Source organism: Neopsephotus bourkii, unplaced genomic scaffold (assembly GCF_033783945.1).
Source record: "Neopsephotus bourkii isolate Nb327-2 ecotype Australia unplaced genomic scaffold, CSIRO-AGI_Nbou_v1 NB_668, whole genome shotgun sequence".
NCBI lineage: Eukaryota > Metazoa > Chordata > Aves > Psittaciformes > Psittacidae > Neopsephotus > Neopsephotus bourkii.
In genome coordinates this window covers 1,325,919-1,352,391 of record NW_026901167.1, presented here as the reverse complement: position 1 = coordinate 1,352,391, position 26,473 = coordinate 1,325,919, and the positions used below count along the sequence as shown (strand labels likewise).

The 26,473-nt window shown below is 46.8% G+C and overlaps 1 protein-coding gene across 2 annotated transcripts in view; it reads right to left on the bottom strand.

Annotated features, from left to right (window-relative positions):
• Positions 1 to 215: 215 nt before the first annotated feature.
• Positions 216 to 26,473, bottom strand: part of GPC4 (glypican 4) — a 65,631-nt gene continuing 39,373 nt past the window's right edge. For both annotated transcript variants that reach the window (XM_061353230.1, XM_061353231.1), the window contains exons 3-9: positions 23,214 to 23,605; positions 12,405 to 12,570; positions 6,281 to 6,411; positions 5,948 to 6,094; positions 5,437 to 5,573; positions 3,265 to 3,440; positions 216 to 2,423 (exon numbers count right to left, since the gene is read on the bottom strand). In XM_061353230.1, the coding sequence (XP_061209214.1) occupies positions 2,215 to 2,423; positions 3,265 to 3,440; positions 5,437 to 5,573; positions 5,948 to 6,094; positions 6,281 to 6,411; positions 12,405 to 12,570; positions 23,214 to 23,605 (1,358 nt within the window). In that variant the 3' untranslated portion in view covers positions 216 to 2,214. The remainder of the gene's footprint in view (positions 2,424 to 3,264; positions 3,441 to 5,436; positions 5,574 to 5,947; positions 6,095 to 6,280; positions 6,412 to 12,404; positions 12,571 to 23,213; positions 23,606 to 26,473) is intronic.

Sequence of the window (26,473 nt, the reverse complement as noted above, 5' to 3'; positions counted from 1 at the left end):
GTCGCTTTTCTTTCTTTTTCTTCATTTAACTTTGCTGGCCCGCCAGCTGGGTGGAAGCCAGCGGGGTTATCCAGGCAGCCCTCCCTGCCATGTATTTACAAGGGGAGTGCATCTAAGGTTTGTTTATCTCAGGATCCAAATTCAAACGGCTCGACCCATTTAACTAATTAAAGGGCAATCAGAAAATGCCATGAAACCAAACAAATCAGGAAAAGTCATGGAAACCATCAGCAATATTTAATGCAGAAATTCGCTTTGTTAGGGAACTGAGCTGAAAGAAAACAGCTGGATGGAGTTCAACCCTCTAAATTAAAAACAATCTAACAAGGTCTATAGGGATAACTCTTTCAGCTACATATTGGAAACCAGATTCACTTCTACCAAGTCAGTGTAACAGCACTCAAAGCTAGAAAGGAAATTCCTCAGGACTGAGGTAGTTTCTAAGCATCAGCACATTTCCCAATGCCTCGCAAGGCAACTTTGCTATTTACAATCCATTTTTTCCCACACATAAATTGAGAATTTTCCCAATTTTATGGTTCCATGATTTATTTTCTAAGGAAAAATAATCATTCCAGAATCTCCCTACCTCTACTAACAGCATGTTTTAATAAATAACTGGCTACTTCTAGTAAAATTAAGCCTCCAGCATTGCTTATACCAGCCAAGAATACTCCTCCTTTATAGCTTTGCAGCAATTTGGTGTGAAAATATAAAGTTGAATGTAACGCTGGCCCTGAGCTAAATAATGCTTCAATATAAAAATAGAAAATCATCCTTACAACACGAGGGTGGAACAGAGCAAAGCCTCCCTCTCTGCACTGCTCTCCCGGCATCCAGCCAGACCCAAAGGCTACCTAAAGCAAGAGGAGATGTGCAGAATGATTCTGAGTCTTTCCAAAGCCTTTTCTTGTTTTCCCTAAACTCTTTCAAAAGCTATTTCATCTCTTGCCTTAAAAATACGTATTTCTTTTATCAATGAGTTGCTGCCACCCACCACAACACTGTTCCAGCTGCAGAAGCGCAGGTAAGGAGGGGAGGGTGTCTTGGGTGATGCTGAAAAGCTGCAGTCACTGGGAACTGGCTCCCAGGAAATCAAATACATGGAAAAGGAGGAATTTCAGCCCTACCAGCTCCAACTCGGATTTGCCTGCACCAGTGCCACAGAGCACTGCTCACCTGCTCCTTCCCTCTTGCACCCCATGGGAGAGGAAAACACAACCCTTGCACAAACCAATCCAACACCCCCCACCTTCCCTCCCACTTCGCATCCCTTCAAACCAAACCAACACTAAGAACTGAATCCAGCATTCACCTAACACATTGGCAGGCGAGATACGTGTTGGCATTTGGATCTGCGAGACGACAAGATGCTTCCAACTGAACAAGTTTAATGCCTTATTCCCAAGGGGGATGCACGTCGGGAACTGACCTACAGGAGTTACAGCTAATGGCAAGGATCCCGGGGGACAAACGACAACTCTTCTCAGTGTCTGAAGAACTGGAGCTCTCCGTAGTCTCTTCCAATTTCACCAAACCTCTTGTTTCTTTACAAGTACAACCTGCTCCTGGCATTAACACCCTGTGCAAGCGGGGCTCTTGGCACACTGACCAGCTCTGCCTTCGCCTCTTGTTTTACCGCAGAATAAAGACAAATTACTTCCACCTCTTTCCAGATAAGGCAACTAACATAATGTGGATAAATGGGAAGTTAACTACGTGAAACACGTTTTCTGCTTGTTGGGCAATTGCTTTTTTCTTTCCCCCCATTAGAGAACATGATAAATAAAACCTGCTTCTGTACAGATATTTCTCATTTCGGGAACACAGACTTGTTACAGGCCAAGGAGACCCCAGGGCTCTTTCGTTTTTGTAGGAAATATGGTAAAATAAAATAAAATTAAAAAAAAAGAAAAGTGATAAAGACACAAATGCAGAGCTAACTACAGGCTTGTATATACATTTCTGTTATCCACCTCTCACATGGATTCTTGGTGAACGGGACAGACTGGTACCCCCCGGTCCTGCTATTCCCAGGATACCAAGGGGCAAAAAAAATAACCAGTATCTTAAAACCAGTGGCAACATAGTAAAAACTGTACACTGTTGTCCATTAACTTAAAAAGCAAAGTCCCTAGATGGTATAAAAGTGAAAGCAGGTGCCTTCTAACTTTGATAATAAAAGTCTTTCCCCCCCACCCCTACGCTGCACAATTATCTCCATTGTCTCTGCACAGCCAAGAGGAAAACGCTAAGGAGCAAGGCCGCTTGTGACAGACTGCCCCGGGCGGCGGCAGAAGTGTTCGCGTTCTTATCGCTCTTGTTGGAGCTCCCGGTGACTTCGGTGGCGTTGAACTCGAACTCCGAGGAGCACTGCTGGGGCTCGCAGCCGCTGCCGCTCTCCTCCCCGCTGCTCTCCTCACCTGCGGGCACAAAGGCATCCATTACCCTCCTGCAGGTTGGGCTGGATGACCTGGAGAAGAGGAGGAGCCCTAAGGGGAGACCTTAGAGCAGCTCCAGTGCCTAAAGGGGCTGCAGGAAACCTGGAGAGGGGCTTGGGACAAGGGATGTAGGGACAGGGCAAGGGGAATGGCTTGAACCTGCCCGAGGGGAGACTGAGCTGAGCTCTTAGGCAGAAGCTCTTCCCTGTGAGGGTGCTGAGGCGCTGGCACAGGGTGCCCAGAGAGATGACAGAGGCCCCATCCCATCGCTAGTAACACTCAAGGCCAGGCTGGATGGAGCTTAGAGCAACCTGATCTAGTTGAAGATAGAACAAGGGGTAATGGGTTCAAACTTAAACAGGCAAAGTTTAGACTGAATATAAGGAAGAAGTTCTTTACTGTAAGGGTCATGAGGCTCTGGAATGGGCTGCCCAGGGAAGTTGTGAATGCTCCATCCCTGGCAGTGCTCAAGGCCAGGTTGGACAAAGCCTTGGGTGCCATGGTTTAGTGTGGGGTGTCCCTGCCCATGGCAGGGGGTTGGAACTGGATGATCTTAAGGCCCTTTCCAACCCTATTCTATGATTCTATGTCCCTGTTTACTGCAGGGGGGGTGGACTAGCTGACCTTTAAAGGTCCCTTCCAATCCAAACCGTGCTATGGAAACAACCCTCCTCATACACCCTGTCTGACATGCTTGTTCCCACCCTCTTTACTAACCACACTTCCTCACAGCTGAAGCTTATCCAGCTACCCCATGTCAGCCTGAAATCCAGATAATAAGGGAAAACAAGGAAAAGCAAAAGGCAAACAACAGCAAACGTACTTATGTCAATGAAGTCGACATCATTCCCACTATAGGCATTCTTCAGCTTGTTGGTCATCACCCGCAGAGCCATGATTTGCCGGCGAATCACCATGTCTGGCTTGGTAATATCCACTTCCACCTCGGGGTTATTCACTTGACTTGCTAAGCCATTCCCAGTCACCGCAAAGTCATACCTGCAAAGAAACCATTCCTGCTGGTACCAGCGCTAAGAATCCTCCCAGAGCCCTTCTCTGGTTCCTTACCCCACCTTCCCTCCCCGCAGCCTGAACAACCTGTGGAATTAAACACTGGTTTCATATAGCCTGCGCCACAAAGGCAGGGGGGAAAGACAATTTTCTCCCCAACTTGAAAAGAGAAGGAGATCTGGGGTTTGTAATAATAATGGCTTACAAGAGCATAAATGAGCTTGCTGCAGGCCACAGAGCAAAACAAGCTGCTGAGGTGCCCACACAGGTGACACTTTTGGGAAAACAACCTTTGGGGCTATAGTTATCCCAGAGAAACCTATAGTAACTACTGGGGGCAAGAATATCATTCTGGCTTTGCATAATGGACCTTAACCACCAAGCTAAACGTGTACTTCTCACCACGCAGACATGAGATGTGGTTTCCCTAATAACCCCAGCAGGAGAAACATCGGTGATGCTGAAGGTAACATAACTATGGCAGAGAAGAGCTGAGCTGCTGGTCTGAGGAGTGTGTGCTTGGGTCTGGTCCCACATATGGCTTCTTGGCTTAAGAGCGAGACTGAGCAACAAAACCCACCAGAATAAGTCTCCTGAAATGGGTATTTCATCTTATTGAGCAGGGATATGACACTTTTTCTCCTCCTTCAATTACCTGACTTACAAGAAAAATCATCATTTAAGGGAAGAAAACATTTCTTTTCTTAGTTATGATACCAATGGCAGTACCATGGGACAGCAAAGCCTTTAGAACTATCTACGGATCCTGGAGACCAGGCAATGAGATACAAGCATCCACCCCCAGGGCTCAAACGTTGTCCTGTGTATGGAAAAGTTGTTTATTATTATTATTAGTGATGGTGGTGGTTTTGTTGTTATTTGTGATCAATATTATGTCTCAAAGAAGTCAGAGAGCCAAAAGAGAAACCAGAGCATGGAAGACAACTGAACTTCGAGCTTACTGGAGCCACAGAGAAAATGGTAACAGCAAAGCAAAACATCTTGCACAACCCACATAGGATGTCCAGCGTCCTCTGTGTCCTTGCCCTGTGCTGCCAAGTCTCCATCTCCCCTTCCTACTGGGGCCAGCTTTGCATGCACACTGGGGAGATCTGCTGTGAAAAGCCCTGTATAAGCTGCTGAACAAGTCCTCAGGGGGGCAAAGCACCTCATCTCTTGTTGCAGACACCCAAACCATCACCCTGGCCAAGCAAGGCAGCTTCAGGCACCCACAAAACAGTGCAAAGTGGACATGGGATGGCTCAGTCCTATGCCCCAAAACTACCAGGGGTGAAACCTGCTATTACTTAAGAGAAACTGCTGGAACAGCCTGGATGACTGATTTGTTGGGCTTTTTTGTTTTAATGGAACATCTTGGATATTGCTTATTTCCTCAGTAAGCAAACAGAAAAAAACCCACTTCTATTTCCAAACTCAAACAACAGTTACATAAACCATATGACAGAAAACCTTTGGCTCATTCATGTGTTGGCAATTTCTTCCTTACAAGAAAAAAAAATAAGGTTTGTAACTATTTTTCCATAAAAAGTGTGCATGGAAACCACTGCCCCCCCTCATGCCACTGACCTCTGCAGCGGAGGAGAGGACATCTGATCAGCCTCCATCTCCCCTTGCTCAACTGGGCAACAACACGAGCATCCCCACTCTGCAGCTGTGATACAGGACTTTGTACAGATCACCTTCCCAAACCCACGAGCAACCACTAACAAGGAGGTTTAAGTCCAAGAGGAGATGCTAGGTCTGCTTATCTATACTCAGCTCCCTCCTTTCAAATAAACCACCACGCAGAGCTTGGACAACCCTTTAGCTTGGTGCTCAAGCTCTCCCATCCACAAGAACAAGAAGGGATAATGGCAGCAGCCTGTCTCAGGGGACCTGGGATTGCTCCTGTAGGAGAAGAGCACTTGGGGAAAGGCTGGGGTGAGAGGGAGAGAGTTAAGCAGGGGCAGCAACATCGCCAAACCTGCTCTTGGCGCTCCCGTTCCAGCACTCGTTCTCATTGACAGTGCCTACAGACATCTTTTCATCGTTGCAAATGTTGCCAGGGAGAGATGACCAAAACTTTTTGGCTTGCTTCAGCTTCTCTTTCACATCAGTAACCTATTAAATAAAAAAAAAAAGAAAACAGGACATAATCCAGAATAGCAAACGCTCATTAAAAGTGAAGCTGGAAAGGTATTTTTTATCACAACAGACGTGTAGAGGCCAGATCTTCAGGCTGCGTGTTTTGATGGTTGATTTACTTCTTTAATACAAAATTAAACACCGCTCCTCACACATTACTCATACGCCAAGCCTTTAAAACAGGCACTTTTCTGACATAGAAGCGTTGAGGTAATTCACGTCTAGAGCCATGGGCAGATTACACCCTCCGAGAGCCTGAGACAGCCAAGGAATATTAAGAAACCCTATAAATCACAAGTGGAAAATTACACGCTGCGGCACAGGGGTGCGAAGCAGGACCAGGCACTCACCAGCCGGTCCAAGCTCGTGCCGGCGGCTGTCGTTGGCCTCTCCTCCGGGTGGTAGGGCCTGAAGCGAGCAGCTAAACCGCTTTCGGAGAGGGAGCGCGCGGCCCGGCCCTGGGCAAGAGGTTTTGGCTGGCCGCATCCCTGGAAAACCTACACGAGAGAAGGAAAGGGTTTTATGAGATGAGGTCACAAGAGCCTCCCACCCGGCCCCTGCCTCAAATAATGCATCAGCTGTATATACACTTGAAAGGGCATTAAAGAAATAAGCCATTGATGAGAACAGGGAAACAGAACACACTGGATGAATAAACCAAAGTGTTCCCTTGGCCCATTTACCTTCTGAGACACCTGCATGCTGTTCTCCTGCATGTTCATGATTGCATCTGAAATCTTCACATCAATGGGGTCCATGACTGCCTCGATATTGAAGGGACCCTCCAGCCTCTCTGCTACCAGCAGCATCGAATCTAACACAAAGAGAGAAATGAGGGATTTTAACGGAGACGCTTCAAGACTAACAGGTAACAAGGACAACAGATGAAGAACACAGATGTTCACCACCACAATGTTGCTTCTGACCGGCACACATCTCCAGGAAACAGTTTGCTCCATTCCCAGAGCCATCACCAGGCACTTCCAGGCTGCCAGCCCCGAGCTACAGGCTCATATACATCAAAAGCCATGTTAAAGGAGAGAGAACCATCGCAGCCTGCCAACAGGCAGGCTGTAATCAGCTCCTCCCATTAGAACAAGCATTACTAACACCCTCCTCTCCATCCTCGGTTATTAAAGGATGTCTTGTGTCATCTGTTTTTCAAGACTGCTTTCAAAGGCACCGGCTTCCTCATGGTGCTCCTGAACGCAGGACACCAATGGGAAAGGGCTCAAGATGATCATCATTACCAGCTCGCCCTAATGGAAAGCTACAGGCTTTACCATGCCTGAGGAAGCCAAGGACTGCACGGACAATTTGCACAAGGGAGACTGTATGAGACCAAGGTAAATGCTGTTTTTTATACATATATATACATACACACACATATATATCTGTATATATACACACCTCGTTGTGCACTAATGATGTCTTTGGCACACCCCTAGGCAAGGGGAGATGGAAAAGTCCCCCAGCCAACACTAGGTCATTCCTCCCGTGCCGACATGCACGTCCTCATCAAATACATCATTAAACACAGCAGCTACTGAACATCCACTACTTCCTCTGGGAAATTATTATTGGCATTAAGGCTTTTGCTCTGCATTGCATTTAAGCCCTCTCTGGTTCTCTTCTAGAAGGAGCCTCCAGGTACACACCTCCTGCTAAGCACTCCCCTCTTCTTGCCCATCACAACCTTTATTTCACATCAGTTTTCACCACGGTCCCTCCATCCCAAAGCACCCCGTTTGCTCGTCTCCTCTCCTGCATCGCTTCACGATGCTCCGCACAAACTCATCATTTCCCAGTTGCATTTAATTCTTCATTTTTTCCTAGTCTGTGTGATGTAGGAGGCCAGGGCACAGCCTGTTTCTTCACTCTGGCCCTGAAGAAACCCTTTCCTGAGGAGCTCCTCCCCGCTCCTGCTCCCTTCCATTAAGGAGAAATGGGCATTTCCCATTTCTATTAATTTCTCTTGCCAAGTTTTTCTCGTGATGTTTATCCTCCAAGTGCAGAAGGTACTTTCAACAAGCAGAAAACTGATGGGGGCTCTGGCTACCTCTTAAAGCCCTATAAAGACATTCCATATAGTGAACAATTTAGTAATAGCTCTGCCTTAGTGCCCAAGTCCTGTTAAACTACACTAAAAAAAGCCATAAACCATTAAGCTACTTTTGCATTTAAAATAGTAATGGTAATAATGGTAATGATAATAATAATGATAATAATAATAATTATTAATATTATTCAAAACCCCATAAACTGTAGATTCCTTCCCAGCCTGTAAATTTACTTTTTAAAGACAACCCAACTCAATATTGTGAAGATTTGTTGGCTGTTGGTTAAAGGTCTATCAGTTGATGAACCCCATCCTAAACCCCAAGGTGCTTAGGAGGAGCTGGAGCCCCCAGGAAGCCTCCTCATCCCACAGGCACACACCACCAGCATCAATGACAGAGCTGCTGCAAGGCATGGCTAGAATTTAGCCATCAGGGACTACAAACAGGTCTGAACTAAATGCATTAAAAAGAAGAAGGGGGGGGAGGAGGGAAAGAAGGTAATAACAAATGAAACAAAGAGTCTTAGACTGTATTGTGGTGGGCTCCAATAAAGTGATGCTTCAAATCTCTGAGTAATGACTGCTAGCATGAATATACCATTGTGCCGGAGGGGAGAAAAATGCTTTTGATGTGCTACCAAATGGAGACTTTTTGTAAACAAGTGGAGCACAACTTAAATGTGTTCATCATTGTCAATGCTTTTGGGGGTTTTCACGCGGATAAAGAACGTCCCGGCCCGCCTTGGGGGAAGCTGCTCATTTCAGATAAAAATATTATGAGGGGCCAGAGAATAAAACACACAAAACGCAGAGTTTCAACCGAAACAGGAAAACCCGACCCAAAAATCATTCCATTTTGTCACTACTTCATTCTCCGAGCGGCCAGGAAAGGCCGCAGATCAATAAAGTGTTTGTGAAAGCCTGAAAGGAAACATAAACCCCAATTCTTCTGGCTGTTTGGCATCTTTGTAAACTTTGAGCCGGGCAGGCCATCCACAAGACCATGGGAATGTAGAGCGAATTGGGCCCTTTGTTAGCAGGGGTGCCATGGCGTTCCGTGTATCACAGCCCAGGAATGCAGCCTCCGCTTTGACTGCCCATAGAGAAAATGCATTCGGCCTCCAGCAGAGCTGCCAAAGCTGCCGAGGAAAGATAAGGAGAGTAATAATTGGAGTGGGGATTGATACTGGCAAGGAGGGCTAAAGGAAATAAACTTCCATTAGAAAGAAAGGAGGGGAAAGAAGAAAAGGGAAAGGGGGGGGGGGGGCTCAACCTCATCCACAGCTTTGATTCTGAAGGCATCCTGCAAACTCCTACCTCCCACCAGGAGCTGGCTGGTGTCCCCACCACAGTCGTGGTAAGCAGCAATTGCGATTCCCCCCCAGCAGCCACGTCTGACATCCATAAGGTTGGCTGGGGCTCAGGATAACGTTGCCATCGCAGCACACAAGAGGGGAGGCACGCTGCACCAACACCAGAAATGAAGCTTCCGTGCAACTCGCCTCCCAGAATGATTTTCCCATTACTGGGAGAGAGGAGTTGATTATAAATATCAATGATTTCTGCCTGAGCTCTGGTGCAAAATAACTGCTATTTATACGCCATAGTGAGATGCTTCACAAAAAGGAAAGCCTGGCAGAGTGAAAAACGTACCCAGGCCATTTATTACAAACACACAGCATGATAAAGAGTGTTTCCTCCCTGGGATGGGGAGATGGAAGTGGATTTAGGGAGGGAAGCCCCCCGCCTCCAACCCACACCACATAGCACTATCCCTTAAAGACCCTTTTCCTCCTGCATACATTTGTCCTTGCTACTGGCATTAAGACAATCCTTGGCAACAAAGCACCTCGCTCTCATGAAAGCGAGCAATTCTTTTGCATTGTGGCCCCAATAATCAGAAACCCACATCTTCAGCCTCACTGTCTGACTTGAAGAACAAAAGGCAGTTTTCAGTCTTAACCCCAAGATCTGATTTTAAAGGGGTGGGAAGGAGGGGGAAGACCTTGACCATTCATTAACAACAATCTTTTCTTAAAGGGGAGAAAAAATGCTTTGCACACAGAGTCGCGCTGCAGATATGTATATAGAGAGCCTGAATTTGACATCTCCGAGCAGAATAAACCTTGGAGGGGAGGGGGGGAAATACATTTAAGAATCAAAATGATGAAAAGGCACTGGAGATTAACACTGCTCATTCAGGAGAGCTCCAACCCCTGCAACAGCTTGTTTGAAACAAAGTATACCCCTGTCTAATTGGGGTAATTGTGTCAGGAATAGAGGGCGAAATAATTCAAATAGCTAAATGGGAGAAAAGAGTACAATTCCCTCATTATTTCCTACACCATAACCTTAAATGGCACTTTCCAGAGGTAAGGAATTAAAAGCCTTCTTGTCCCAAAAAAACCCCACAAACTTTACATCCGAGTTTGGAAAAGCTCCACATAAATGACTCACGTACAGACCCACTAACACACACGTGAGCATTTCATACACACGTGCACCCATTCACATGTACTTGCAGCATGTGTTCCAAGCTCTCCCATTTAACTATCTTTAAATTATGTTGCTACATCCAAAAGCTGGTTCTGACACACAATAAATCATTGCCATCCTTCAGCACTTCAACCCACTGCGCCCATGCAGGTGGAACGGGGTTTTCTTTGTTGTGGGGTGGGTTCGGAAGGGCGATTTGGGGTTTTATTTATTGATTCATTTAAACCCTCCAGCCCTACACACAGGAGATGTGCGACACATGCCCTGCCCCAAACACCTGATCTGTTTCATTTTACTTGCTCAAATGGCACATGGAGATAGAACCCAAAATCTGGACCACAGCCAGGACCTGGTCAGTTATTCAACTAAAGATAACACAGCTTAATTTTGGTGCATTGCAAGAACCAACCCAGAGTGCAAGAACCAAGCAGATAACTCCCAATAAATGTAATAAAGCTTAATACCATACTCAAGCAATGAATGGACAAGAATTCCCATGGGGAATTCCTCCCTTGGGGAGACAGCCCTGCTAGAAGAAAGCTTTGCTTCCAACCTGGAATCGCAGCTATTTATATTGGCTTGCTTAATAATCTTAATTATTGCATGCAGTCGCTGATCAGTCTCGTGTGACAGGGCTCGCTGGCTTCCCCTGAGGTTCATTTTTAGCCGCATACCACCTACAGCAATTAGCTGCTTGTGCTTTTGTCTGGTTGCTGGCATTATGCCCTTCCCTTTCATGGGATCCCTCTTTTCTACTTGGACTAGATGTCTGCAAGTCTCCTGGCTTTGAGCTACTTCAGCAACAATTGTAGCTGAAATGCTTCATATTCTCATGAGAAAGAGGGCTGGGAGGAATGGAGGGGGGTGTCAGCCTCCCAGAGAATGACTTGGAAACCCAGTTTAGCGTCACGTTGAACTCCCTACGTGGAATGCACAGGCAAAAAAAAGGTCTTCTGAAAATAACACCCTGCACACATCCAGTTGGTGCGGGCAAAGTGAAAAGCCAGTGTGCAAAACAAGTTTTAAGATTTAAATCTAGCTGAAATGCCAATGGTCAACAATTTCCCTTCTTTTTCATCTCCCAGCTCAATGAAGGGGAAATCTTTCTTTCTATCAGTCTCTTTTTGCCATGTGCAGGACGGGAAGAGTAGCACAGTCAGTAGCAGCAGACACTTCACATGTGCACTTGATCACGCATGAACTGGAGTGAAGTGAGTGCTCCCAAAGGATGCCTGTTCACAGATAAACCAAGCCTCTGGAAAAGGAGCCCAAATGAAATCATTTAACATTACCTATTGCATGCCCCCCAAGACGTGATGTAGAATTTAACATTTCGGTCTAGATTTCGTGCATCAAATAATACCAATTTCTAAGCAGAGAATTAACAAGGAGGAGGAATAAGATGGCAAAAGCACTCACGCAGCATCACGTAAACCAGCGTTCAAAAGGATGGTGGCCAAGCACCGATGAGCTGCTTGAAAAACAGATTCAGACACACATCCCATTCAATGGTTTAATGTAAAACACAGGCCTACAGCTTTTCCCAAAGCTCCCCCCGGCTGGCTGGGAGACTCCAGGCTGCTGAGCAAGAAAACTGGCTTCAGGAAGGACAGCTGATGGTGACAGGAATGTATAAGGAGCAGTATGGAAAAAACAGCTTGCACACAGGCTTGGCCAAGCAAGAAGAGATACTCCAAGCCTACAAGCACGTGGCAGCTCCATCCTTCTAAAGCTTGCTGCAACAGAGATCACTGGCCCAAGAGAAGGCTCATTTATTTAGGAATGATTCTATGTACTTGATTCTATCTTTTTCCTTTAGATATTAGGAAAATAATATCCTAATATTATATCCTATATATCCTAATAAAGAAGCTCTTCCCTGTGAGGGTGCTGAGGCGCTGGCACAGGGTGCCCAGAGAAGCTGTGGCTGCCCCATCCCTGGCAGTGCTCAAGGCCAGGTTGGACACAGCAAGCTGCTCCAGTGGAAGGGGTCCCTGCCCGTGGCAGGGGTTGGAGCTGGAGGAGCTTTAAGGTCCCTTCCAACACAAACCAATCTATGATTGCAGAAAATGAACATGAACGGCAAAAGGTGTGGAAGCAAAACACACACAGAGGTGTGGAAGGAAAAGATACCCATCACAGACACCTAAAAACCTCACTATAGCACAGCACAGCCACTCACAAAAGCCATTCAGGTGAGGGACATGGTATCAGCACACACTCACATGAAGATCTAACCCACATTGCCTTACCTATAAAGATATTCCACTCAGCGTCCAAGTCACCTTGGTTGGCCAAGCAGCCTCTCATGACATTAAAGCAGTAGTTGTAGCAGGGTTTCACCGACACCAGACCTCGGCAGTGTGGGCAGTACATCATTTTCAACAGTGCTCGTGTCCCCTGTGGTGTGGGGTTCACCTGTAAGAGACAGAAAGGGGAAAGGAGAACGGAATTAGTCCTTGGTCAATACAGTACAAACCCCATGCATTTACCCCAGGGTGGGTTGGAAAAGATCTGTGCAGAGGAGATGCAATGGGGTCAGCCACCACCCTCCAGTCAGAGCTCCCCATTATGTGGTCCAGAGATCTGGGGGGCAGATGATGGGTTTGCAAACACACTGCAATGCACCTTGTGCCTTGTGGGACCTGTACAAGGACAGGCATCCCAAGGAGGCAAACAGTGCTCCGGCTCAGGGAAGCAGTAAAACCCAAAGGCACTATGCAAGGCTGCATGATCCAAGTTCTGCTGCAAATACACACTGAGCACGATGATGCTGGGATTTCCTGGGGACAAAGCAGCCGCCATGGGGTGCTTACCCCTATCCCTGCACCAAACCCACCCAGTGTGCCTGCCTGCTCCTTGGCGCTGTGGCTAGGCTCTGCCCGGACAATTGCCCAGCAGGGCAGAGAGACCAGCTCCTTTATCTTACACTCTGCTCCCCCAACACAGCATTTACATGACACATACCCGGGTTCATTTACACTCAGCACTCATCATGCTAAGTAACACCATTCCCCACACCCAACCGAGGCCGCAGCTACAGCCAGCAGATGAGGACAAGCCAGGAGGACCATCGAAGCCCATGTGCAATCACTGGCCGTGCAAGTGGAGCTATCTGCAGCAGGCACGTCACCCCCTGAGCCCTCCACAGGGCTATTTTCCAACGTGACTCATGGTCATTCATGTTTGATTCACTCCCTGGCCCAGCTTCAAAACATTCATTGAAACCATTTCCACCCAGCCGGTCTGAGGAGCATTAGCTCCAGCATCACGTCCCAGTGCCGGCCACGTGGTGGGTCCGTCTAAAGCACCGAAGAGAGAAGCTCCCCAAAGAGCAAGTTTAAGTGTTAATTAGTCACACATGAAATGGAAAATTAAGATGCAATCAGAGATACACTGACAAAATAGAAGCGGTCTCTGGTGTTTAAAGCAATGTGCTCAAGACTTCTGGTAAGGCACTTATGGAGAGCGCTGTAAATAGGTTATGATCCAAGACTGTGCTAAAGGAGGAGACACACACACAGCCCTAAGGAAGAGAGAAGTTATTCAATACAACCAGGTGGAGATGTGGATGGTCTCCACGCCTCATCTGCTGGAGGACTGGAAATCAACTTCACGGCAGAGGACAATAGGACTGAATGGCGCAAAAGGAGACTCAAGGTAGAAAGCTGTTTGTGGTGATGGTGGAGTCTCACTCAGATGCTTCAGAGCATATATATATATGTGTGTGTGTATGTATGTATGTATCTCTGTGTGTATATATATATATATATATATATGTATATAAATATATTTGGAAGACGCAGCAGGAGCCCCAGCAGAAAGCTCCCTATTGGGGCAGGGTAGCTTTAAAGCTGAGCTTAGTTCAAACGCTGGGAAGAGCTCAAGCAACAGAAATCAGCTAAATCAGATGATTTATAGTTGGAAAACTGAAAACAGACAAATGTAAAGATATCATCTGCCATCCAGATGGTGCAGCCCTTGCATAACAAAAAAGTTGCAGGGGGAAGAGGGAACCAAATAACGTATTCCACCCAGAGACAGAGCTCTGAAGGATGCTCCAGTTTAGTAGCTTAGTCTTTTCTATGATAAAAATCCCTTCCTCTGTCACTCAGTGGAAGGTGCCTGGACCTCCACACCTAGTCCTTATGGCTATGAGCAGATCCCAGCTATTCTAGCACTGCTGTTCCACATTCCCTTTGGATGGGATTTCCCCTGGAAAATGCTGATAGCACCAGCAGGTGCCAGAGCAGTTTGAAATGGGACAAGAAACAGGAGACTTCCCCAACCCTATCATGGAAAGCTGCAGCCCTATGAAAGGGATTGCTGCACAGCAGTGACCCAGGAGGACCCTTCCCAGCTTAGGTTCCAAGCTCGCCCCATCAGTGCCGAGTGGCTGCTATCCTGCAGCATCATCCCCCCCCTTTGATATTTCATAGGGGTTCATCTCTATGAATCCCAACAGATGCAGTGGAAACTGAAGCCGCTTTCCCACATTCCACAGCGGACGACGTGGGATGGTCACTTGCATTAGATCCTTTGAACAAAGACCCTGGATGATTTTAAAAGCAAATGGGTTTTGGCTTCCTTCCCCACACAGGTCCGTGCCTCTGCTGCCCTGCACAGAGCTCAGTAGAGAGTGATGGCAGAAGACAAACCCCAGCCCGCGGTGACCAAACCGAACGCTCACTACTGATGGATGTAACCCACAGGGAAGCTGTTTGCAATAGTTGCAGGTGAAGAGGAAGACAAAAGGGAAATCCATCAGTGCAGCTCTGGCATTTGACGGTGTCAGGAAGCAACAGCAAGGTGCAAGGCAAGACCAACTCCAAGAGAGAGTTTTGGGGAAGATTAAGAGCAATTACACCCCATTACAATAGCGATAAATGCTTCACTGCTGCCTATCCCTGCAATGAGAACCCTAGCCCTGGCAAGGGGCCCGGACCCAGTCCGGAGCAGCTCTGGATCTGTCAGTGGGATGTGCCATATGTTGCACTGGCAATTCTTCACAAGCTTTTCATGTTCCCTCTGCCACACCAGGTGCAAGCTCTTAACACACCATTGTGTGTAACAGTAAACCCAGATACGCTTTGTTCTGGGGTTGTGTTTATCTTGGAAAGCAACTCGAGTTCATTCAAACTCTACTCTAGAATGACCCTCAAACCCAAATAATCTCCTTCCTAATAAAGCAGAGTCCCAAAGAAAGCTTTATTTGCTGAAGAGGATTTACCCTGGTAGATCTGAACCCAGGTAGTACTACACTGCAGTGCACAGCCCCTGTAAAACCTTCTAATGGGAGCAAATGCACTCCAACCCCTTCCTTTTATCTTGAGAAATTTATCTGCTTTGCCTGGCGTTCCACACTGCTGCAGCAATCCATCACCCTGTGGTTTCATCATGTAAATTACAATTTGTCCAGATCTCTATGCTTTGTCAAACACGAAGATTAAAAGCTGCTAACAGACGTGTTCTGGCACCAATCTTCACATTCGTATCAAACCTGCTCCTTAAAAATACAGATTTGCACACAAGCCACAAGAATTAAGTGAAGAGCAAACAATTCTGGGCTTGATTCAAACGTTTCACATCGTATTTATTGAGATATTCCCTGTCCTGGTCTCAGCTGGGATAGGTAATTCTCTTCCTAATAACTGGTGCAGTGCTGTGCTTTGGTTCTAGTCTGGGAATGATGCTGGTAACGCACTGATGGTTTAAGTCTTGCTTGGTAGCACTTACCCTGATCAAGGACTGTTCAGTCTCTCATGCTCTGCCAGTGAGGGGGGCACAAGAAGCCGGCAGGGAGCAGAGACAGGACACCTGACCCACACTATCCAAAGGAATGTTCTGTACCACAGCACATCATGCCCAGATATAAAGTGGGAGGAGTTACCTGGAAGGGACTGATTGCTGCTCGGGTCAGGCTATGTATCGGTCAGCAGGGGCTGAGCAGTCGGATTGGGCATCACTGCTGGCCAGGGTTTCTTTTCCCTTTCTCCTTTTAGCTTTACATTCTCTCCCCTTGTTATTTCCCCTTATCATTATTAGTAGCAGTAGTATCATATTGTACTCTAGTTGCTAAACTGTTCTTATCTCAACCTGCTGGTTTTACATTCCACTGCGTTTAAACCACAACACCCCTGCAGCTCACACTGACGCGTGAAGGTACAAGCATGTTCTTTTAAAAAGAAGATGCTCTTGGTACAGTAGAATCTGGTTTTGTTGGTACCTTCTCACATCCATCCCATGCCACAGTCTCACACAAGGGAAATGCTTTGCCTTACATCCTTTGCCTTTTCCAGCTCCTTGGCAATTGCATCTGTATTCATACATCCAGTAGAAACTCCACCATTAACATACACAGCTATCAAGTGAAATGCCTTGTTAACAGCCTACCACAAAGCCACCAAACCTCAAAGTAAACCTATCTTTGCAAGTTCAGAGAAGCAACCGGTTTCTTTATCCCCACTTCTTCCTAAGGCAAGGAATAGCTGAGGAAGGATGACAGAGCTCCAACCATGGATGGTCCTGCAGGGAGCTCCCACCAGCTGCCAGACAGCCAGAGCCACATTCTGTTCCCTCACTCTACCCTCAAGTTAACATTAAGAATGTTAATAACAACATTTAGAAACCTGTCAGCTTTAATAACTATTTATACCACCACTGATAGCCCAGGCTGGCTTATTTTCCCAGCTTGCACAACGGCAGCGTTGCCATGCCAGCAGCACAGCCACCAAACCCCATAAAAATCCAGCAATTTGAAAACAAATTGTGGTGAAATCACTTTTGATTTATACTGTTTCCTTTGCAAAAATAAATACATAAATGAAAATCAGGGCGATACTGGATAAGGAAGACCAAAGGGATAACTTCTCAGTGACAGGGATTTCCTGACTTCCAAAGCCAACTCCAAAGCTGACTGAAGGGGCTGTGGGGTGCTCCAGGTGACCCGCCCATTTAGACAAGTGTCATCCATTTGTGGGACCAACACAACCTTCCTTGCATCACTTCTTCCTTCCCTCGGTGTTGTGCAAGAGCATCATCTTGGCACACTCTGGTCCAGACACTCGGCTCGCTGTGAAGCAGATCATCACTTGGGAGGCTCTTGGTTTGCTTCCCCACCCCAAATATTCCAATGAAAGTGTTTTGGAATTAACTACGCCTTCAACCAGTTTTCTGGCCCGGTGCTAACACATGAATAATTTCAAAAGCATCTGGTTCAACCACACGTTTGGGCCTCCAAAGCCTTGCACAAAGGAGCATATTTAGGAGGGGATTTTGGGAACTGTGCGGCTCTGTGCCTCGGTATTCGCTGATGGTGATGTCTGCTGCAGCTTTGTCTTGTGCAAGGAGTAGCTCAAGAGTACATTTACGCTTCGTTTCCTCCTTACACCTTGTTTCCTACATGAAGCGACACTGCAAGAGGAATAGCAGAGCTCCTAAGAATCACACCACCAGTCGCTCAACCTGCTCAGTCGTAGTATTAACGTGTCAAAAGGGGAGCAAGTCTTGCTTGTCTTCCCCATCAGCACCCACAGCCCACGTGGGACAGAGGGGACCTCGGGGTGCCAAGTCAGCATCTCCTGCTCTGTGTCCCCAGCATCAACGTGCCTTTCACACAAAGCCTGTTCTCCAGCACCTGACTCTCCCTAACCCAGACACCCTGCAAATACCCAGGAGCAGTGTTTGCTTTAATGAGCAAACCAAGGAGAACATTTATCTTGGCAGCTACACCCAAAAACTGCCTTAGTTATCCCTTCACGTTGCTCTCAAAGTTAGCAGCAGAACCACAGAGTGGGGGAGAGGCAAGGAAGGAAAAACCACCCAAACAACAACAAAAAAAGGAAAAAACAAATGGAAAACCATCCAAACAACAACAAAAAAAAAGGGAAAAATGAAATGGAAAACCATCCAAACAACAAAAAACCTTCCCAAAAAACAGTGGACTGAAACACTCCTGCATGATGCCATCAGCTCCAACTCCACAGCCGCATCCAGGCGCACTCTCAGCCCCTTAAACCCTGCTCAAGCATGCTTTGAAGGCTATGCCTAGTGCAGACCCTCAGATGGCTGGAGCTGAGGCAGATGCAGCCACATTCTTGGCAGGTCTTCTCAGGGTCATCTTTGATGTGGAGAAGTGCTTGGTATTGTTTTCTGCATTGATGTTTGCCCTTGGCATAAGGAAGGCAATGTCCTTGTGCAGAGCAGCCCCTCGGTCTGGCCTCATGGCTAGTAACTTGCTGCCTGGACAACACCAGAAGTCCTTCTGCAACACTAAAAGGGCTCCTCCTGGCTGTTTCTCGGTTGCCAATGAAGCAGCAGCATCTGCCCCCCCCCGGCTCCTCTCTACACATTCAAGCAACACATTTCATTTGTCTCACTTCCCCAGGAGGGTTTGCTCTTGCCCAGAGGCTGCCCAGTGTCACTGGGTATGGAAATAGGAACTTCTTCCCGGAGAAAGGATTACGGTCACATTCCCTTTAAGTCAAACCAAGGGCAAAAACCACACAAGGGGAGATTGGAACTTTGCTTTCTGACTAAACTTTTAGATACTCAAATGGTGCTGACAAGGAGCATAAATTTTACTCTAATGGGATCTCTGTGTCTTAACATTTTTTATCCTACAGGCCTTAACTCTTATTCTTTCATTGGTTTGTTACTTTTAGCATCACTTCACCCCATCCCTGGCAGTGCTCAAGGCCAGGTTGGACACAGGGGCTTGGAGCAAGCTGCTCCAGTGGAAGGGGTCCCTGCCTGTGGCAGGGGTTGGAACTGGAGAAGCTTTAAGGTCCCTTCCAACCTAAACCATTCTATGATCCTCCCCAGCTAATGTCTGGTCCACATTCAGCATCCATGCAAAAAAGGACTCAGGAGATGCAGCTGGAGGTAAGGGAGCTCACACAGGTCAGGGGTAGGTTGGTTTATGCAGGCTCAGAGCTTCAAGTTGTTCTCCATGGATGGATGCTTCACTAGAGATGAGGCAGCTCAGATCAAAAGGAGTTAAGGCTCTAGGCTTCTCGCTCCAGCTCTGGGAATGCTGTGGGAAGGCAATCACCAGTGTCCCCTCTGCAATTCTCTTCCATAAACGGTTTGAAGAAAATTCCCTACTTGGCTGCTATCATCACACTTCATTAGGGGAGAAATGCTGATACGAAGGAAGCCGAGCCTGCTGCAGCCCCCGTGAACAAACATCCCTGCAGCTTCCTCTAGGCTGTCAGTCTCTTGAGGATGCCAAATGGGGGTAGGTGTATTCCTCATAGAAGCTGTGCTCCCAGCAGTTCCTCAACCCATCAGACACAAGGGCACGAGGAAAAAGTGGTGAAAGAACCCCAAAACAACAGTTCATGAGCATTAATCTCCTGGGGGGCTGCAGGAAACTCTCACCACCACTGCGGCTGCAGGAGGTCCCATCTGCAACACTATGGAGAGATGGCAGCACAAACACAGGCATTCGATATCTGGTGCCTTCATCCTTCACGTGCCTCTGTTGTTGACCTCATCCTGCAGGGCAAGCAGAGTCCTCCCAAGCTCAGTCCTTGACTTCACCACCTTCTTCTCCCCCCATAACAGGGATCTCCATCCTGTGCCTATAGTTGAGGGCACCTTGCCCTCAAAGGTGTCATGACCCTCGACCAGGCTGTGGATTTAACTGCATGTAAGTAATTATGGGAACATCCCTGCAGCTTGAGAACTGCCCAGTTGCTGGTTCTCATCCCTTCTCGGGCACTCTGGGCTCTGGCCTGTATTTGCTCCTTTTTCCCTGCCCTGGCTGGGGCAGGAAATGTCACTGCTGGCAGCAATTTAACCCGGCTGATTTTAGTGCTTGTCAAGGGCTAAGTAGCAAGCGAGTAATTAGGGGATGGGCAGATTTCCGTGTCCCCAAGGCAGGGGCAGCAAGGTCAGAGAAAGCACCAAGCATCAGCAGGCAACAGAGGGAAGGGCTGGAGGCCCCCAGCCCCTTGCAGCCCAGCTCAGATGCAGGACACATCTCCAGCAGGCACAAACAGCATCCTGGGATTTCTTCTCGGACCTCCTGCTCAGGAGGGAACTGGAGGATTTTGTACCTTTTGGGTCCAAAGGAGGGAATTTGAGAGGTGGACACTGGAGCATCAAAAACTGTGTGGTTTTTAGGCACATTCTGAAAAAAAATCTGTGCTTTCTCTCAGAACCCAACAGCTCTCTCTCTGGTGCGTGCTTGGGCAGCAGCACACGGCTTCTGAGCCATCCAAGGCTGAATTCAGTCATTCTGGCTCAGAAATCAAGCACACTTGCAGCTTTTCAATATTCTCACTTCTTTTCCCCCTTCGCTCCCAAATTCACAATACCTTTCTAAATGCATTTCCCAAGCGAAGATGTAAAAACACGCAGGATCATTAAGAAGCCATCAAGGCTGTTCTACTGTGAAGCGCTCTTAGCTCTCCTCAGAGCACCCCAGGAAAGTAAGGAGCAGCTGGGCCTTGCAGTAGTTTGGGTTCCTCCTCCTGAGGATTTTCAATTAAGCAGTTTAAACTTGCTTGTTACAAAAAGCACTAAAAGTAAAACTCATTTGCATCACTTTGGGCATTTTTCCATCAGGAAGAATAGAAGATTTATCCCTCAAGTTAAGCCCTGGTATAAGCAGCCATTCCACTACAAGTCCTGAGTAAAAATAATAAGGAAGCAAAGTCAATAGAGTCATTATACAGAGCTCAGCAAAGCCGGGCTAATCTATATGTAATGTGGGAAGCCCCAAAACACAACCGCAAAGCAGCAGGCATAAAAACAGCAGCTTTTAAACTCGCATATAGTTTCCCATTGTATCCTGCAGAAACGTGATGTTAGATTTCCAGTGAATGAGATTAAAACCCTACAGAAGAGATCATTATTCCTTCTCCTGCTGCAACCGAAGCTTATTCAGCAGCAGGGCCTTTTGTTACTGCTTGGAAAAGTCAATCCGTTGCAGGATTTCCAGTGCAACTTGTGAAAGTGAAGTGGGAAGTGCAGGAACTGCGACTGTCCACAACACACGAGCTATTTTTGCAGCTGAGTGGGACTCTGGGTGGCTTTCCACACTCAAGCACTTCATTTTAGGGTTGAAAGCAACTCTATACTCAAGGATCTTCAAAGGGAAGGAGCAATCACGACGCCACCTCAGCTCCGCGACTCTGATTCGTAACAGATGCCGGGGACCGAAGCCCTCGTGGTTCCGTGTCAAGTCTGGAGCCGTTTTGATGAATTCTGAGCAGATGGAGCATAAACACGATCCCCCACCCATGCACGTTCACTGCCTATCAAGTGATTGCACATTCCCTAAAACCTCGCTGGGGCTTAACACAGACTTCCCACCCAAATACCTCATCCACATCCGGCAGTGAAAACCCCAACCCCTGACCACAGCATCTGCCACAGAGCCAGGAACAGGAGCCACCCAAGCTGAAACCCCAACCAACAGGTCTTGGCCAGTGAGCTGGCATGGAGACATCACACTTGGCCTCACCCAGCACCGTCCCCCCCTCCCACATCATCCCACCACAGGACAGTGTCCCTGAGGCTGAAGGATTTTATGGTCTCATCAGAGGCACCCCTATGTCACCACAACACCCATCCTCAACCAGTGGCACATATACATGTCTAACCTAAGAGCCAGCACTATTAGATGGGGAGTCATTGTGTCCAGGGATCTGCCACCACTAATGTGCAACTTGTTCCTGGAGCCTGGATATGGCAGTTCTGTCCTTGCTAATATCCTCTGCCCTATCACACACATGCAGGCTTATCACAGGCTGCTCTTTCTCATTTTTCAAGAAGACTTAACATGGAAACAGACTTTTCCCCCTTTCCAGAAAGACAGTATTTTAACATTATCCCTACAAGTCAAAGCAATTGCAGTGGTTACCCCTCAGGGATGCTTCTTTTGCTGCCTCCAAAACTGCACTCTGCTTCTAAGAATACCTGAACTCCTTTCTTTTCTGGTTTGCCTTTCCTTTTTCCCCTTTCTTGGCACTGAGGGTGATTCAAACTACTGCCTGCTCTTCCAGCCCTCTGTTTATTACTCCGTAAGCAGGTAGAGAGGAAGTAAACCTCCCTCTGCCCAATTCAATGATTGCACCAAATCTTCCGGAGCCCACAGGAAATTAGCTGGGTTTGTTCAAAGGAAATCACAAATATTTGTTATCTTGCACAATCACTTTAAGGGATTATTGGCTACACCTGCTCCTTAGACTAAAATTAAAGACAGATCTTATATCAAAAGAAAACGTCACCCCAGTTAAACCACTCCAAAGTGGTTTCTAAGAACAGGGAGGTAAACATACAAGTGAGCAACACACCACAGCTGTTTGATCCCCCCCAAATGACTTGACCATAAAAGTCTGGGGTCTAACTTGTGCTGCATGTGTGGAACCAAGTACAACTGGCTCCTGCCCTCTGCATGTGACTCTGGCTTACTGTTATCATAAAAGCACTGTTTGCTCTCCCCATGCCTGGGAGCAAGGAGCAAATAACCAGCTGCTCCATAATAGATGCCCGTAGCATCCATGACTCACTGTAATTTGAAGGCAATATTAAGAAGATAGGGCCACTACACAAGTAAACATGGTTATTTCCATTGCAGCAGGCATTTAATTTCCTGCTTGTTGCTGTTCCCTAGACAGGAGGACAGCATCAAGCTGGGGAACATCCCAGCTGCCAGGCTGCAGCACTGGATGGTGCTGTCCCCAGAATGTGAACCTACCATGTGAGATTGTAGTGTTAGGGCAAGTGGTAATGGGTTTAAATTTAAAGAGGGGAAGTTTAGATATAAGAAAGAATTGGAGGCTGGATGAACCTGGAAGAACTGCCAGGTTGGATGGAGCTTGGGCAACATGGTCTAGTGGGAGGCATCCCTGCCCATGCCAGGGGGTTGGAACTGGACAATCTTAAGGTCCTTTCCAACCCAACCCATTCTACGATCCTATGCACAGCCTACATCAACAGACTTTGGTCCTCCCTGCACTCAACTACCACCAACACCTTTAGGTACCCGATCAGGACAACAGGGAAAGATGCTACCCATCCCATGGGAATAACCACAACACGGAGCTCACCGCGGACACTTTGCTCACAACGTCCCTCGCGACGGCGAGGCCCTGCGCGAAGGTGCGGGCAGCCACGAACGCTCGCGTCACTTGGAGCTTGAGCTTCCGTGGCACGTCCCCGAAGGGCTTCAGCTGCTCCGTGTACTTGCTGACGCACTCGAGGTACTCATCCGTGAAGTGGTACTGGGGGTTCACCAGCCGGAACATGCGCTCCAGCAAGCGCGCCCAGAACTCGTTGAGCATCTCCTCCAGGTTGACGTTGCCCCCGACGTAGTACCGCTTCAGCTCCACAAACAGGTCCTTGAACAGCTCCGAGTTCTGCATGTACAAGCGGCCGTACGTCCGCACGAACATGTCGTTCAGGGACTTCTCCGCGTTTTCCAGGAGCTCCTTGAAGAACTCTAGAAGGAGAAGAGGAGATCTGGTGAACAGGAGTGTTGGCACATGCTACACCCACTGCTGAGCTTGGAAACTCACCACAACACCATCACCCGCATGAAATGGAAGGTTAAAAGGCTCCCTAAAGAACTTCACACCATTTCTAGACCTCAATATTTTGGGTTACTCTTCCTAAACCAACCCCCCCAACCTCTCTCCAGACTGGAAGACTCCAAAGAATGAAATCTCTTGTGATGCATGAATCCCATCACAGAAGCCAGGAGCTTTAAGGTGCCTTCAACCTAAACCATTCCCTGATTCTGCGATTACCACAAACTCTTTGGCATGGAGATCTGGTGTAGATGAGTTAGTGAAGTAAAAAGTGAAGTAAAAAGTGAAGTAAAAAGTGAAGTAAAAAGTGAAGTAAAAAGTGAAGTAAAAAGTGAAGTAAAAAGTGAAGTAAAAAGTGAAGTAAAAAGTGAAGTAAAAAGTGAAGTAAAAAGTGAAGTAAAAAGTGAAGTAAAAAGTGAAGTAAAAAGTGAAGTAAAAAGTGAAGTAAAAAGTGAAGTAAAAAGTGAAGTAAAAAGTGAAGTAAAAAGTGAAGTAAAAAGTGAAGTAAAAAGTGAAGTAAAAAGTGAAGTAAAAAGTGAAGTAAAAAGTGAAGTAAAAAGTGAAGTAAAAAGTGAAGTAAAAAGTGAAGTAAAAAGTGAAGTAAAAAGTGAAGTAAAAAGTGAAGTAAAAAGTGAAGTAAAAAGTGAAGTAAAAAGTGAAGTAAAAAGTGAAGTAAAAAGTGAAGTAAAAAGTGAAGTAAAAAGTGAAGTAAAAAGTGAAGTAAAAAGTGAAGAAAAAGTGAAGTAAAAAGTGAAGTAAAAAGTGAAGTAAAAAGTGAAGTAAAAAGTGAAGTAAAAAGTGAAGTAAAAAGTGAAGTAAAAAGTGAAGTAAAAAGTAAAGTAAAAAGTGAAGTAAAAAGTGAAGTAAAAAGTAAAGTAAAAAGTAAAGTAAAAAGTAAAGTAAAAAGTAAAGTAAAAAGTAAAGTAAAAAGTAAAGTAAAATAAAACAGAACAAAATAAAACCAAACCAGGGGAGAGTCCATTAAGCCAAATACATTTGGGCCATTTTGGAACAAAACTCCATGCTCCATGGCCTTGGGAAGGAGCTACGGGTGGGTGCCACCAGGACAAACCCTCACATGCCAGTGGTGCTACCACCCGCTTGCTCCAGGTCCATGGGGACAGGGGCACCCTGGGGCGCGGGCACAGCCTCCACCACCACGCACGGCACCAGCAAGGAAGTGTATTACTTTATGCATGCCACCAGCAATTGAGGATTGCGACCTCTGCTTCTCAGTGACTCATTGTCAATAAATATTGTCTATTAAAACATGCCTCTGTGGGGTTTTTTAATCCTCAAAGGAGCCACGTTTAGAGCCAGAAGTTGTTAGAAGGAGGGGGGGGGGGAGGGCTATTTTGGCCCAGTGTGAATTTAAACCTTGTTCAAACGTATTAAAAGTATGCTGAAGCTCAGCTTTTCGTCTTCAAAGTGCTCCAGTACAAACAAAGCCTAACACAGAAAACATTTTCTGGAAAAACTGAAACATTCCTGGAGTTCCTGACCAGCAGAGTCATGGGGCTCCGCGCCTGACATGCCTGTATATAACGCAGCCTCTTAGGAGCACAAGAGAAATGATCCAGGGAAGAAGAGATTGATTTCAAACACCCAACCCGTCCTCTGTCCAACATCAGCAGGAACCTCCACTTTCGTTCCCATGACTGGCATTTCCTCTGCAGGAAGGCTTTTTTTCGGTGGAGTTTATACTATAGAGATTAGCTTGGTGTATATTAATTTCTAATTCACTTCATCATCTTGAAGGCTCACTTCCTTCCTTTGCTCAGACCTTTTCGGAGCACCAAATCAGTTGTTTATTTAAATAGACTTCTTTTTGCCAGGCACAAGAGCTGGCAGATGCATCAGCAAACTCTTCAGAAAGAATTAAGATCTTGAAACTCTATTGATGGGAAATCTATGAGAGAGCTCCAACCACTGGTCTAAAGGAACCTAAATGCACTGTTTTGAGCCACGAAAATCACCTCAAGTAATATACCCATATTACCATAATCAATTTAGTCTCTTGCCCAAACTCATTTATTGGTTATACTCCAAAATGGAAGTTGAATAAACTGAACCTGGGCTTTAGAGCACTTGGGCTCTTAGCAGTTTTTCACATGGGTTAGAATCAGGTATGTTCGTTAATTATGCAGAAAATAAAATACAACCTAATTAGCAGCAAACACCTTATTTACCTTCCCCAAAAGGAAGGTAAAGGAAATGAAACCTTCCCCCCAAAACCAACCACCTTTAAAGCCCCAACACAACACTGCGGAAGGAGGCATCAGGTAGGTAAGAAGCCATCACCTCTGGCTCGAGCAGCAGCCACCACTTCCATAAGCAGGAAACACCCATTCCCAAGTGCCCCTTTCCAGATCAGGAGAGAAGGAGGAGAGAGGAGGCTGTGTGTCTACAGCACAGAGGCAGCACCCACCCTCCTGCCCCATGAGGCTTCCCACCAGCACAAGCCTGCATCCCAAACCGTGCCGGATAGGATGCCCTGGTGCCAGTGGATGGCCTTGCTGGCACATCAAGGTTCCTGGGACATGGATGAGGTTGGGAATGTGGGAAGAAGGAATACCCAGCACAGCCCTGGGGATGGGGGGCTGCAGGATGAACCCAGCAGTGAGACACTCACAGCAATATCTTCCTCCACGCAATGCACAGCATTTCACTTGGTCAGCAGCACAGATCAAGTGATAAATACAGATCTGCTTTACTCTAGCTGTTGGCACACTCTAAGTGCGCATCCTCAGCTTCTGTCTCCCTGTCAAGAAATCAGCTTG